We start from the raw sequence: 16449 nt of genomic DNA, 5'->3' as shown, positions 1-16449 counted from the left end.
TGATATTTTGGAGCGAATACTTCGTCTTTGTATATCTGTAATTGTTTTATAATACTCTTCTCGCGATTTTAAGGATTTTGTGTTACTATGTTTATAGTTGGCATTTTTATGTGACGGTATCACCATTTTGACATTGTTTCTAGTTTCAGTTTTGTAAATCCGTATATATATATATACTTGCAATTTGCTCAAGTATTATTTATGTGTGAGTAAAGTGTGATTTAACCAGGAGTTAAGTTAAATACGTATTTTATATTTACGTACAAAAGATGGACAATTAATAAATAATTATAATAATTTAAACTGACGTTGTTTTTGGTGGCTATATTGTCCATTGAAACAGTATTCAGATACTTACCAGCAGAAAGAGGCTTTGGAAGAACCAACACAAGATCCTACCTAGTTTTCTCATATAAAGAGGCTGGTATTAGTGGGGCTGTAACATAAACCCTCTATCTTTTCAATTTCACAGTGATTAGAAACTTGAATAACAGTTCGGTTACTTCTTTATTGCTATTAAAAACATAATTAAACAAAATTTTGTCACAAAAGCATGTGCAAAAAAAAAAGAACATATCATTTTTTCAATTGACAAAAAAGCTATCAAAGCTCATTTTCATTATCTATACAGAATCTATACAGCAAACTTCCAACAATAAATTAAAACTTCTTAAAATTTCTTTTTCTCAATGTCATTGAGTCTTTCTATTCCCATTTAGTATGTCAATTTATATCACATAATGTCCTTTTGCATAAAATTTAGCCCCATTATTTTAATCACACTGTTTTCACATTGTTTACTGAATGTATCAAATTTTCCCTACCATTTACTATTAAAAACATCGGTTCTTTCTTCACTCAGTATCTATTTCACTTCCGGTATTTGTTCTCATTTAGTGTATATTTATATCACATTCCCTTTCACATTAAGTACTCAAATAATGTTTCTTTTCTCCAGTTGTATTTATATTATCTTCCTTTTATTTTCGGTACTGATATCGTAACTATTTCTTTTCTCGTTCATAAGCACTTCTCAGTCCAGTTCCATCCTCTTCATCGGTAGCATTTTATTTCATTCGTCCTAGCCTTCTTCCACCTTATACACAGAGCTCCTTTTTGAACTGCGTTCCTTGATGTACTAACAGTTCCCTGTTTTCTTTTCACAGGAAGTCTCTTTCTGCTTGCAGTATCGAACATGTGATTTCTTCACACAATAATTCAGTGTTTAAGAAATGTTCTACATCGTCTCTGGTATCACTGTTTTCCTCTACATGTCCAAAAAGTGATCTTGAAGACCTTTATCGGGAGTTATTGTAAATTGTTTTTTGGAAACGACAGGTGACCAAATTCACTTTATTTTTTTTTATTTGCTGGAGATGAGTTGTACAGAGGTGATTTAGATGGTTTCTCGCTGGTGATTGCTTGACGGATTGTGGCAATTAGAAAGTTATTGACATTCTTGTTTTGCTTCTTTACCACTTCTTTTTCCCAAGTGTCAGACCCTGTTTCTTCTTAGGTTTGGCCATGTCTGTAAAGGAAAAGTATACAAGATTAGATCACTTCGCCATTCTGAAATAAAATAAACATTTTATGTAATTTTGAAACCTGAAAGTCTTAGCATGCTGACCTCTTTAAACATAAATAATGATTGCAGTGCTTCCGAACGATCTTAAAAACTGAAAACAACGTTTGAAACAGTTAGTAAATTAATTATGACACAAATCTGAAGTTAAATCGCCGTTAGTGACACATGCATGTGTTGCGTATCATAGCAAGTGTTGCGTACCATTTCAATAGTTTGTCGATTTTTCTCAAGAATTCGCGAACAATTATTAACAAACACTGTGCATAGTTACTCTATGATAAAGATCTAACAGTTACAGATTTAAACAAGTTTAAACAGCTGCAAATTACATAGATTTTTGTGTGCAAAGAGTAATTACGTGTATCGTACCATTGTGTTTTTAAAGAAAATTATCCTCGCTTCGGTCAAAACCTCGAAGGTAACTTAAAAACTAGAGAGAACATAGACAAGACACATACATCGCTAGAAAAAGCATTAAAATGCGCATAGACTGCGCTATAAAACGAGCGAAATAGATGCTGTAGTTTTTACTAACCTTTGAAAATTGGTAAAAAAGTAAAAAATCCGCCATCTTGATTTCCCTGTTCCGTACCATTTTGGGTCGCGTGATTCCCCACACTGAAAATTACCATACATGATTATTATATCATTATTCTTATACAAGATTTATATAGTGGCCCTTTTCATGATAAACACGTTCAAAGGTGCTTTGCATGATCTGGTTTTCTCATACTGACAGTGTCAAATTTCATATAAGCCAACTCGAAGAGAAGGGCCTACTTGAAAATTGAGCTTTACGGTAATGCAAGTATACTTTCACACACAGTGGTGGATTTTTAAACTTTTACCAGCAGTTAACAAGGCGAACCTGCTGGTAATATATATTTTGTTTTACAACACATGTACTTGACTGCAATGCATATGTCCACATTCTATTTTGTAGAAAATATCAAACCTCTTTTTCAAACATATTTTTTCTTTAAATTATTTTTTTATGTGCATACTTGTCTAGGTACTCTGGGAAATGAAAAATAATTTTTGAAATATTGCAGTTTTTTGTCATTTAAAAAGAACTACTCTCACATTTTGCATTTTTTTTTTTTTAATGTACATGATTTGTAACAATTTTAACTCCTGGAGTAGTCCAACAAATTTGACGTGATCCTAGGAAATACTGAGATAATTTTTTCACATGGGCAATATCCCCACTCGCGTCAAACAATTGAAAGACCAAAATAGCGGGAGCAATTTTCGATGAAATTTTCATCGCTGCCGACGCTTTACATGCTATTGGTTTAAATGCCAATTATGTCACAAATTAGTCATAAATTCAAATAAAACTTACATGTATCGAAAGGGGATTCTATTCCTCATCTTTTTGTAAAAATTATCAAATAATATCCAAAATTACGAATTCTGGTGGTTTAAACCTATAGATGTATGTACTGTACATGATTAACGTTTACCGTGTCTACACACCAATATACGCAAGTGATAAAACCAATAACTTTACATGACTGTGTACTGTGATTTATCCTTGGTCCTTCGAAGTTTTGATATTTAGATTGCCCCATCGCAAATATAAAACAATCTGAACGTCAAATTATTTTGACTACTCACAGAGTACCTGGAGAAATATATTACACACACAATAATCATAAAAGTTATGACAAAAACCATTTGAATAAGAAGCTTGATATCAGACAAATTACATGTGATATTATGGCACAAAACATGTTCAATAGTGAATAACCTGTACTGAAAGTTTCTTCTTCCTATTATGAACAGTTTCAGGGTTCTCACTAGCAATTTCAAGTTGCAGTCCTGGGACTCCCAAAGCTGAAAAAGTTGCAGTCCCAACTAGACTGACAAACAGACTTTAACGTTTCGTCAAAACAAAGGCCTCTATTGTACTGTGAAATTAAGTGTAGACTGACAGACAACTTGTAACCACAATTCTTCACCCGAATATTGATAAGGTGAGAGACTAAAAAGGTGAAAAATGCAATCAAAAATGAATGTAGGATAAAATCACCCCTGGACCCCCCCCCCCCCCCCCTGCTGTTTCTGATCTACCCAAACAAAGTCTTCCTGTGAAATTATCAAGGTGGACAAAATCCCCCTCGTGAAAATATCAAGTTGGACAAAATCCCCTGTGATATTTTTTTCTTTACCTCTTTATTTCAAAATGGAAACGTATATAAACATACAGTGAAAAGATAATTAAGACCGCATCGACAGCATCTTAAAATTACTCAGACATTCATAATTAAGCTTAATTATCACTTTTTCTAATAAGTTCTTTTATTCTGCCTAGTAATTAGTACGTGAGAAAACAATCGGAGTTACTTCAAACACTTCGTAATCCATTGTTTACAATTATAGGGTTGTCACCTATGCAATCACGCCGACAATCACATGTAATATTGAGTTGATCTGTTTCGCGGTGTAGTGGAAACGGGCAACGCTGATTGGCTATACGCGGCTATCGGTGACAAGCGAGTGACTCCGCCCATATATTTTGCTCTCGTGTCAAACGTTATGTATTCGTAGATTTATGTAATCAGTTAATTTTCATGGTTTTAATGTTTGCGTCCCACTGCAGAAACGTGCGTCCGGGGATTCCCAAGCTGCAATAAACACGCGTATACCCAGGGCTTGAGCTAGAGCCAAATTTTAGGGAGAAGTGACTTCTCCCTCCAGCTGATTTAGGGAGAAGTGAGGGGACTTTAGGGAGAAGTGGGGAGACTTGCTCGGCATTGTTGCGGACTTTACGGATAGACTAAAGGGATTACTGCAGAAATTGTAATGCAGATATATAAAAGCAAAGATAAAACATTAGCAACACCACTAAATTTTTAAACAGTTCTTTTACTATCAAACATGCATAATATTACATATATTTTCATCTTTATGTTTATAACAACATAATCAAACATGCATAATATTATATAAATTTTCATCTTTATGTTTATAACAACATTATCAAGCATGATAACAATAAGACAACTCTTACTTCTTATATCAGTAAAGTAAAAAATGCATGACAGTGTCCAACTATAGATGTCAAGAAAAATAGAAGCTCTATCACATTATTTTAACTTCAAATCTCTTACTTTTACTGTGCATGACAGCATAAGTACATGTATATGATTATGAATTTATAAGGTCACTCAAGGTAAAACACTAAATTCAACCATTTCATCACATTATGTAGCTTCTATGTACTAAATTTATCATTTCAACAGGCATAAAGCTTCCTTTTTTTCTCGGATTTCCACTTTTTGAGAGCTCTGCTAAAGTCAAATTTGATTATATCCGGACCTTCCTCTGAAATTCGCATCAAATTGTCAAGTGTTTTATTGTTCATTGAAGTTCGAAGCTTTGACTTGATCCTGTTTTGAGTGGAGAATCCACGCTCACATTGAACACTGGACATTGGCAGTACAACACAACATTTCAAAATCATCAGTACATTTGGGAGCATTTCACTGTACTTGTTCAACATTTCACACATAATTTCAACCAGTGTCTTATCTCTGTAACTTCCACAGACTAGTCTCTTGTACTGCTGATATTCTGAAAGACACAAATCAGGACTGCCTGTTATGTGAGAGGCATAATGTTCAACTAAGTCCTTGAATTCCGTAACTCCGTACTTTGCTAAAGACTCAGCACTGATGATATTTCCAGGCACTAACACATTCATGTTCGAAATTATTTTTTTGTCCTGAAATCTATCATGAAGATTTTCAACTAATTTGCCTACATATTTCTCCATCACTTTGTGAACAACATCCTTCTGCTGTGAGTAGTATTTCAGTTCAGGGTGAAATCCTGAAGCATCAACATCTTCAGTGTCACAGTCCTCAATGTCATCATTGTCAAAACCCTCAAACTCTAGATTACTTTTCACAGTTTCACTTACAGTTCCAAGTTTTGATTCAGAATCTGGTCTGACATACTGCACTTTCCCATTTCTTTCCTGAATGAAGCCTGATAGTTTATCCACAAAAGCCCCTTCACATTCAACTAAGTCCTCTAAACTATCACAAGTACTTTGGACGAGCGGATCTATCATGCTGAAGTCAAGGACCTTACTTTGAAAGTTCTTACTTAGACGTCCCATGAATGGCAAAATATCCATCATAACATGAGTCAGTGCAATGAATTTGAATTGTATTACTTCATTATAAAGTCCCTTAGCTGCACTGTCGTACACAGCCTCACGTTCCAAACACATACACAAAGCTGGGTATGACCTATAAATGGCTGTCACAGCATTCTCCATACTAAGCCACCTTACAGAATGTACTTCAGCAAATTTCAGTTCAGGAAGATTGAGAACCGACTGTACCGCACGTAGCCGGTTGGATCTAAGAGAAGAGTTGCTGAAATAGCGAAACACTGAAGACACTGTTCTTGAGTAGTCATCCATTTCTTGCACATACTTAGCAGCCTGCGAGGTGGCAAGGGCAGTTCTATGTGCAGCACAGTGTGCACCTACAAGCGCAGATGAATGTTCTTTTAGTTTCACAACAACACCATTTTTTTTCCCGGTCATGACACTTGCTCCATCCGTGCCGATTCCAACCATTTTAGAGATGTCAAGTCCTTTAGATTTTAGTTCACTAAGTACCATTTCAACAATGTTATCTGCATTGCCTGAGCCAGCTGTCAGCTGCTTATTAGATAATAGGCAGTAATCCAGTCCCTCAACAGTTACACACTGAGCATACATTAACACTCTTTTGGAGTTTCCAATGTCTGTACTCTCATCAAGCACTAACGAAAACACACCCGATCTCTTAATAAGTTCCAACTTGTCTTCTAAAATAACGTCTGCGATAGCACTGTGGAATTCTGAGACACTTGTACCACTAGTATAGTCTAAATTTGAATGTTGCATGCTATTTATTTCTTTGCCTAAAGATCCTACAAAATTTATCATGTGTTTCATTTCTGACTTAGGAAGTTCTCGTTTCGCTATGTAATATGCACATTTCAGATACTGAATAGCTGTTTCGTCGTCTTTATTTAGTTTCTGCTCAACAAGTTTCTGCATAGGTTGTTGTGCTTTCAGTTTAGACCTGGTAACTGCACTCAGATGACTCTGTGCTGAAAATAGAAAACAAAAATAAGGTTACTTATGTTAATAAGAAAATGATATTTCAAGCAATTCACAATACAAATACAAACAATAAACACAAAAAGCTGCATTTTGTTTGCTAAAAAAACTTACAAGTAGTATGTCTTGTGTGATTTGTTGTTTTTGCTGGGGCGTCATGACCCTTAGCATAAGCCCCTTCAAGTCTACATTCTCTGCATACAGTGCAGTGCCATTTGCCATTGGCATCTTGCACATACCAGTCAAACGATGTCTGGTTAAGTTCTTTTGAGAATTTTTTTTTAGATGGAGAGTCAACGCGGTCATTATCTAATTTACATTTTGTAGCAGGTTTGGGCGAGTTGCCCGTCAGCCAATTTGAAAGAGACATTTATTTTTCAATGTTTAACATACGACAGTTAACCAAAGAATAAGAGAACAACGAAAGTGTTTCGTGCAAATTTCTATAATTCAGCGCACCAGTACCTCTAAACGATCGAGTTTCAATAGTTTCTCACTTCTTTTTGAAAAAACAAACACTACCTACCTTTGCTCGTAAAACACCGCGCCAATTATCTGTTCTGCGGTTCGCTTTAATCATGCAATCAACAAAAACATAACTTTAATTGCAGTAACTCTCGCCATTTTGAGAAATTGTCATTACAGTTACCGGGTCGCTGATTGGTTTAACTGATTCGCTTTAGATATAACGGGCAATCTGATTCGCTACTCGTGTTTACTACTGTTTACCGATAATCTCTACCTGTATATGCCCCGCGGTGTGTACTGCAATTTGTGTTGACACGCTTAATAATTGTCACCGATCAACATAATCAATGGGATTAACGGTAATTGGCTGGTATTGAGAAGCGTGCAAACTGAAAACAGGGGATCATCAGGCGGATCATCGGTAATTAGCTATGACGCTTTCTTAAAAATCGGGCGACTTGGATTTCGCTTTGATCTTGAAATTGAGCGAAGTCGGAAGATCAAAAGCGACTATGTCGCTCAAGTCGCTCCCTAGCTCAAGCCCTGGTATACCAGGACCAATTATGCATACAGAGACGCCGATTTAGGCATTTCCGAGAACCCTGAGTTTGGTTTTTTCTTTATGGTAAACTAAGTCCTATGTGACAAAATCTAAAAGAAAAATTCACCCCGAGGGGAGATTGCAAAAGGCTTCACTTGTAAAAGTCTTAAAGCTTAATAGCGAGCTCGAAGAGCAGGCCCAAAGGGCCTGCTCGAGAATCGAGCTTTACGGTAACGCAAGTATACTTGCACTCTTGGTGATGGATTTGAAAAGTTTCGTCGGAAGTTTTTAAAAAGCGCACCCTAGCGGATAGGTGCTCACAGGAAGTACTTCTTTCCGGAGTGAATACAGAACTTCATTCAATTGCTAAAAAATATTCATCACTCAACCATAATGAAAGAATGATTTCCAGTTGTTTGAAAAAAATATTGTTGTCATTTAAAAGATCAAGCATCGGCCAGAAAATGGAAAAAATGTCATTAATAAGCAGAAAGAAACGGGAACGCGGTAATGACGTCACCGTGACACCGGCTACCCATAAATTTTGCAACGTATGATATTCACTGTTACAGGTATGGTGACACTAAATGTAGATTTTTTCAAGTGAATAGGTTCTCCTGAATTCTTGTGACTAGTGAATAGTTTCTTTGTGACAAATAAATGATGCATAATATTTTTAGATAAATCCGATTTCTTTCAGCTCGCTTTGAGGCTTTGCCTTATTTCATAATATGAAATTAGGTGCTACCTAAATGGCAGAGCTCCCTTGAAAAATCACAGTGCCCCTTAAAAAATAAAGGAGTGGTGTTGGAATTGTCTGGAATTATGGATTCGTTTAGGAAGTTTATGTTCTATTAGATCTATTAAAATTATAAGTATTAATGATAATTCATGATTTCTGAATGCATGTTTTCGACTGCATCAAATTTAATTCTTGACATGTGAAATACTCGAAAGATATTCTGTATATAATTAAAAGAAAGTTCGATACTGTATAGATTAAAATCTGCACCAAGATAAAGAGAAAAACAGGTATTTGAATAACTTCTGTTATTCTTATTAAAACGCACTGCATCAACAATTTTACATAAATTATTATCATACTGGAAACCAGTCACAAATGATAACCCCTTCAAATTGAAAAGCTTCAAACCTAACAGAATCTCATTAGTCCAATAGCCAAAGGAATTCTGTATCTTTGCTCGTGAATGTTTGGCAATGAGGACTTAATGTAAAAAGTTAATGTTTCAATTCCAAAGTTGTTAAAAATTAGAATTTACGTAATACTGGAAATGACTATTGTAATTCTTTTAAATGTCATTATTGTCAAATTTTGGTTCTTTCTGAAAGGAAGAATGATTGTGTCCAACTTTCAGTCAAAAATACAGCTATAATAGACGCCTGGTATGGGAAAATTACAATCATTTACATTACTGTACAAAGCTTGTTTTAAACCCAAAAGACTAGCAATTTTTAAAAATTAATGATCAGAATTTTACATAGAGAAAAACAGTGTTTGCCAAAATTCTCGGAAAACCCTGTTTATTTACTGAAGTTCTAAGTTAACATTTCTATGGGTTTTTTTATGGTTAACCTTTTAGCACTAATGAAATATATGCGAACGGGGAGAAGAGCATTATTTGCTTCTCACAGTTCAATGCCTGTATATTTTGATCCTAAAGCTGTTGGAACCTGACATCAAAACTAAATACTTGTTAAATTTCACATGAATGACTTTAGTTATACAATATTTTCAAAACTCATAATAATACAAAAAAAAAATGAAATAAAAAAAAAAATAGAAAAAAAAAATCTGGTCCAGGTGAGGTTCAATCTCACGACCTCTAGTTTTCAACGCGAACTCGCTAACCACTACACCATTGTGGAGTTATGACGTCATCATGACAAACATAAGCATATATTAGAAAGTTCGGTAATGGCAGCGTGACGAAAGTGGTTTCAAAATGAAAGTATTGTATTTTATTTCTTTTTTCTTCGTAGAAAATGTATTTAGCACTAATTTTTTATTATCAAACGCGCATTTACATTTTTTATTCAATATTCAAAGCAGTAAGCGAGACGCTTTTGTCAACCGTAAACAGTAAGCGTCTACTGACGTCTTTACTGATTAATTACTATGTGCATAGTGCACATGGAAAAATCCGAACAACACCGATTCCAAAAAGTACCACGAATTCATAATTTTAACATGTCCAAAACATTGTGGAATGCTATTTATTTCACTTGGGTATTGATTACATTTTACTTGGACTTTATCATAGACTCCCTGTGTAAAATCTCAAACTTTTAACTAAAATAAAGGTATTAAATCGATATGATCTTTCAATGAAACTTCAAAGTTTTGTGGTTTGTAGCATCATCTGGGGCATGTGCAGTGAAAAATCTTAATTTGATTACTAAAATAGTGTGATATTTATTTTTAAAGTCACTATATGTTCATTGTAAATATACTTCGTTATACCCAAGTGGAAACCGGCAGGTACTTGAAAATGCAGCTCTCTGATTGGTCAATTAGAACCCCTAATGTACTGTGATGTCATGGTAAAGTTATGAATTTTCAACTCGATAGTATACACAGTTAGATCTCTCTATTCGTTTTCTTGTTCATACGTTTAACCGTAATGCGATGCTGTCGGCGCCGCTTCGCGGCGCCGGTAGCTCTGCTATTACATGCTATTCGTATTCGCAGCTTCTTCTAAATGACATGCGTACGGTACATAAATCTATCAATATATCTATTTTGCTGGGAAAAAAAATCTTAGGGTGTCGCGAAAACATGTGACATGCTTGCAGTATTTCGAAAGTATGCATTTCTCTGCTGCATGTATACTGTTTCTAGTTTCATATTTACTTTGTCAATAATAACTAGCACAATTACCGTTAATATAATGAAATGTGACGCCACGAAAGCTAAAATCCCAGGTCGCATGCGACTTATTCCGGGAAAGTACGCTCACAATCCATTTCCGGTTAATTTAAGTTGCGGAATATGTTCTAGTTCTTAGTTAATCGAGCGAAAAAAATCTATCATCCATAACGTGTTTTAGTCCCCTCCATGTCTTTCAAGCATAGCGTTAAATCGAATGCAAATAAATGTGGGCCAATGAATTTGGGGTGAAATTTAATGCCAACGAAAAAACGATACTTACTCAGTATTAGAATAATTATAAAGTCATGCCGGTAATGAATTCTTCGTCAACAAACAGATCATTGACATCACACCGTGTGCTAAATATTACCTACCTACCTACCTATCTATTGATTCCAATCAACTCCCCTTTCGGGTATTACTAGCAGCTGCGCGTCAGTGCGAGAAAAAGTTAAACAAATAATTGACTAGAGTTGTGAAGAGTGATGTAAGTTAAAAGATGACATGTATAGGCCGTCATCAGATGAGTTAAAAGATTAAATCACTGCTTCAGCTATCTGGGTATTGTAGTAGTAGTGCAGGGCCTGCTTGACTTGAATCTTAGGAATCTTTGAATACCAAATTGATCAATCAGATTTAGATAACCCTCAAACAGGTAAAAACTTTTCCCGCAAGTAAGAAATCATTTTCCCTCACAAAAAAAAAATGCAAAACAGGATTCACAGGGTATTTCTCCACTGACAGAGAATGGTAAACTCCACACAAATAGTAATGATAAAGCAAATGTATTGAATCGCCAGTTCCAATCAGTATTTACACCAATGTCACCTCTAAAATACTGTTAACTGTGTAAGATGAAAGTCCAAACTCACCTTAGCAATGTCTTACCCAAAGCTTAAAGCGTAAATTTATATCCGATAATGCCTAAAGTCACTATTGATGTACACGTCCAAAAATCACTGTCAACTCTAAAAACTGACAAAGCTTGTGGCCATGATGATTTGAAACCAATCTGTGTGTCCAAATTTCTCCACTAGTTACCAAGTTAATTAAAAAATCTCTTGACATTAGTACCATTCCAGCCGACTAGTCCGAAGCCAATTTCTTAAAAGGAAGATAAAGGTATTCCTGCAAACTATCGGCCAATTTCTTTAACGTGTGTTCTATGTAAATTATTACAGCGAATTGTTGCATTCAATACTGCAATGCATTTCCAGGCCAACAATATTCTTTATGATTTACAGCATGGTTTTAGGGGGAAAAGGACATGCGAAACATAGCTCCTACAACTAGTTGAGGACCTAGCAAGAAATTTAAACCAAGGTCACCCAACAGACTTGGTACTGTTGGACTTCTCGAAAGCTTTCGATAAGTTCAATCATCTTCAGCTTCTTTTAAAACTTCATGTACATGGCATCCGGGGCAATGCTTTGCAATGGATCAAATCCTTCTTGATAGGTCGGCGCCAATCAGTATTAGTTGATGGTGAAACGTCAGATAAAGTCCCAGTAGCATCTGGAGTACCCCAAGGTTCTGTCCCTCTTCTCTTTCTGTTATGCATAAATGACCTGCCTGAAAATATAGTTTCACAGGTCCGGTTATCCTGTTTATATCACCGCCAAAAACTCTTCTCATGAAAGTATTCTTCAACAAGATCGGACAGGTTACAGGTCTAGGAGAGCAAATGGGACACGGAGTTCAACCCCTCAAAATGTACAGTGATAAACATCACTAAGTCAAAGAACCAATTCAGATCCAAATACTCACTCCATCGCCAAATCCTCGAAACAGTATGTGATGCAAAATATCTTGAGGTCACTGTCTCCTCAGACCTTAACTGGAACAAACATGTTAATCAGGTTACTTCCACATCAGGTCAACTCTTAACTTCCTGAAAAGGAACATCCCTACTTAAAACCCAAATGTTAAAGAATTTGCTTACAAAACTTTAGTCAGACCTCAACTTGAATATTCCAGCTCTGTTTGGGAGTCCTTATACTAAACATAACATCCATAAATTTGAAATGGTTCAGAGCAGGGCTGCTCGATGGGTTTCCAGTGATTGCTCCACATACAGCAGTGTCTCCCAAATGGTAAACAAACTGGGGTGGCGTTGACAGAAGATCTTATGGCAGGCTACTCATGTTTTACAAAATTGTAAATGGACTGGTTGCAGTGTCGATGCCCTCTCACGTCATACCCCCTGCACGCTCCACTAGACACATGCACCCCTTGTCTTACAAGCAGATTAAATTACACATTGTAACTATTATAAGTTCTCTTTCTTCCCAGCTACTATAATTCTATGGAACTCTCTTCCGACCATTGTTGTGCAGGTTCCTACCCTGGAACAATTCAGACAGGGTGTGACCAAATGTTCTTATAAGATTAATTATGAAAAATGCTGTTTTTTATCTGTTTTAACTGTATATTCTTCTTTTTTAACACCACTGTCATCTTCGATTTTCAACACATCATGAATACACTAGTATTACTTTTACCCTCATGTACATGTCTTCTTTTAAATTTATCGCAAAGACGCGCACCTGCACGTAATACTCGAAAAAAGTGACAGTATGCATTGATGGATAGATCTACAAGATCAGTTTGCAAGACAACATTTGAAGGAAGACTGTTCCATGTCACCACCGTATAAGTGAAAAATGAAAACTTGAAATAATGGTAAGGTATGGACCTGTCCATATGATAGAAGCATATGGCGGGTCATTCTCATGGGGCGCTCAATGTATGACGGCAACTTCGCCTAGTCGTTCTTTGTAAGGGCGCACGACACGTGTCATTTTGTACAGCGACGCACGACGGTGCGACACGCCGCACTGAATTACCCATGCTTGTACTTGTGTATACCATTCGTTCCATTTTTCATTTTTTATTTTATTATTATTTTTGTTTGTTTTTGTTTTTTGTAGGGCTTAACGTCACACCGACCCAATTATATAGGTCATATGGCGACTTTCCAGCTTTTGTTGGAGGGGTAAGACCCTGGGTGTCCCGTTGTGCATTATTTCATCACGGGCAGGCATCTGGGTAGAACCACAGACCTTCCGTAAGCCAGCTGGATGGCTTCCTCACATGAAAAATTCATCGCCCCGGGCGAGTCTCGTAACTTTTATTTTTAGGATAGAGCATTATTTCAGCGCATATATAATTAGCCTTAATAGAAATTATTTCTGTCTTATTTAACAAAAAATCTTCTTTTTATCATAAATACACTGTTCTATACAAAGTCTTTCCCCATGTGAATTACTGTCACATGCATAATGCCTTTCTGGTGATTTCTGCTTCAAAGGTACACATATGATTAGTCCAAATAATTGAACTCAAACGTTGAATATTGTTATATATTATTGATTGGTCGATATCCCTCAAGGTAGACGTGATATATCAGAATGTAAAATCGGTCTACCCGAGACTAACATAATATTATGATGCTCTAAGGTAATAGACGGCTTTCGTCTATGCTGTTCTGAAAAAAAAAAGTGCAGTAACAACGTGGACAACGTCAGTGGAATATATATAGAATTCAGCAAAATATTTTGATTGTGAATACATACATAATATTGTACTATGAAAGAAGATGCGGGGCAATTTTTTATCACTTAGAAATAATTAAAAACTCAGACTTTTCTGTTTATCCCCTTGGTTCCAGTAGTCGGTATTTGAACGTGGGGTCAGTAATCAAAGGTCCAACCGCATTTTCTGTTTCTATGGTTGCAATGAATAAAGCAAGCAGTGCCAGCCTTTGCGATATAACCGTTGAAATGACCAGAAACGGCACCCACAAAGATCGTAATATCTCTAACTCCGATACAGTGTTACTTCCCCTTACCTGTACTGTAGAATATTACTGTGTGGAGGGTATTGAGGGTGCACGTGAAAAATAGCATATTTTTTGGCGAATTAATGGACATGGATTTTCTTAATATGACCAAGCACTATCGTACTGTATATAATTATTAAAAGCGCCAATTTACTTAAGTAAATTTCGGTCTTTACTCATGCATGTACCCGCGCTTATTTGAAATATAACATGTAGTATCATAAAATGGTCATCTCATATACATATGCAACTATTACGAGTCAGTCATAGCTAAATGTGCAGGAAATAATATAAAAGGTAAATGCAGAATGGTTTCTGGTGGAAAGTGCACCCGTCTGAAGTGCAAGTCTGTTGTTGAAAGGAATGTTATTATTCAATTAGAGTTAGTCTAAGATATAAAACAAGCAAGGCAGGCGTAGTTAGATAAAGATGTAAACAAACAAGGCAGACGGAGTAAGTCTTAGATATAAAACAAACAAGGCAGACGAAGTTAGTCTTAGATATAAACAAACAAGACATACGGAGTAAGTCTAAGATATAAACAAACAAGGGATACGGAGTAAGTCAAAGATATAAAGAAAACAGGCAAACGGAGTTAGTCAAACGGATATAAACAAACAAGACATACTATGTTAGGCTAAGATATAAACAAACAAGACATACACAGTTAGAAAAGGATGTAAACAAACAAGGCATACGGAGTAAGTCAAAGATATAAACAAACAAGGCATACGGAGTAAGTCTAAGATATAAACAAACAAGGCATACGGAGTAAGTCTTAGATGTAAACAAACAAGGGATACGGAGTAAGTCAAAGATATAAATAAACTAGGCATACGGATTTAGTCAAAGATATAAACAAACAAGACATACGGAGTTGGACTAAGATATAAACAAACATATAAACAAACAAGGCATACGGAGTTAGTCTAAGATATAAATAAACAAGGCACACGGAGTCAGACTAAGATAAAAACAAACAAGGTATACGGAGTTAGTCTGAGATATAAAACAAACAAGGCATACGGAGTTAGTCTAAGATATAAACAAACAAGGCACACGGAGTTAGACTAAGATATAAACAAACAAGGCATACGTAGTTAGTCTTAGATATCAAACAAACAAGGCATACGGAGTTAGTCTTAGATATAAAGCAAACCAGGCAAACGGAGTTTGTCTAAGATATAAACAAAGAAGGCATACGGAGTTAGTCTTTGATTTAAAACAAGCAAGGCATACAAAGTTAGTCTAGGGTGTAAAACAAACAAGACATACGGAGTAAACCTAAGACATAAAACAAACAGGAGTTAGTCTAAGAATGAAACAAGAAAGGCATACGGAGTTAGTCTAAGATATAAAACAAGCAAGTATGCATAGATGGATAGTTAGTCTAAGATAGAAAACAAACAAGACATACGGAGTTAACCTAAGACATAAAACAAACAAAGCATACGTAGTTAGTCTAAGATATAAAACAATCAAGTTATATAGAGTTGGACTAAGATATAAAACGAGCAAGACATACGGAGTTAGTATAGTATATAAAACAAACAAGGCATACGAAATCATATACCACAAGGAAGGCATACGGAGTAAATCTTAGACATAAAACAAACATTAGCATACGGAGTTAGTCTAAGTTATAAAACAAACAAGGCATACGGAGTTAGTCTAGGATATAAAACTAACAATGCATACGGAGTTATTCTTAGATATAAAACAAACAAGACATGCGGAGTGAATCTAAAACACAAAACAAATAAGGCATACATAGTTACTCTAAGAATCAAACAAAAAAACATATGGAGTTAGTCTAAGATATATAACAAACAAGTTATACGGAGTTGAACTAAGATATAAAACAAACAAGACATACGGAGTAAATCTAAGACATAAAACAAACAAAGCATACGGAGTTAGTCTAGGTTATAAATCAAACAAAGTATGTGGGGTTAGTCTAAGTTATAAATCAAACAAGGCATATGGAGTTAGTCTA

General features: G+C 35.6%; 2 protein-coding genes across 3 annotated transcripts in view; both read right to left on the bottom strand.

The window, feature by feature from the left end:
• LOC123528883 (protein SHQ1 homolog) overlaps positions 1 to 10717 on the bottom strand; it is a 47879-nt gene extending 37162 nt beyond the window's left edge. The window contains exon 1 of one of the 2 annotated variants that reach the window (XM_045308945.2): positions 10622 to 10717. The gene's annotated coding sequence lies outside the window, so the exon portion shown is untranslated. Of the gene's footprint in view, positions 1 to 3338; positions 3359 to 10621 lie in introns of those variants that run through there. The other variant, XM_053521730.1, reaches the window with a different exon arrangement.
• LOC128547910 (zinc finger protein 862-like) lies at positions 4332 to 6704 on the bottom strand. The gene has a single exon (XM_053521729.1). The coding sequence runs from the start codon at positions 6648 to 6650 to the stop codon at positions 4827 to 4829; it is 1824 nt and encodes a 607-aa protein (XP_053377704.1). The 5' UTR covers positions 6651 to 6704; the 3' UTR covers positions 4332 to 4826.
• Positions 10718 to 16449: the final 5732 nt, after the last annotated feature.

This window comes from Mercenaria mercenaria, chromosome 13 (genome assembly GCF_021730395.1).
Source record: "Mercenaria mercenaria strain notata chromosome 13, MADL_Memer_1, whole genome shotgun sequence".
In the NCBI taxonomy this organism is placed as follows: Eukaryota; Metazoa; Mollusca; class Bivalvia; order Venerida; family Veneridae; genus Mercenaria; species Mercenaria mercenaria.
Note: the sequence above shows the minus strand (reverse complement) of the source record. Positions and strands in the feature narration are given on the sequence as shown.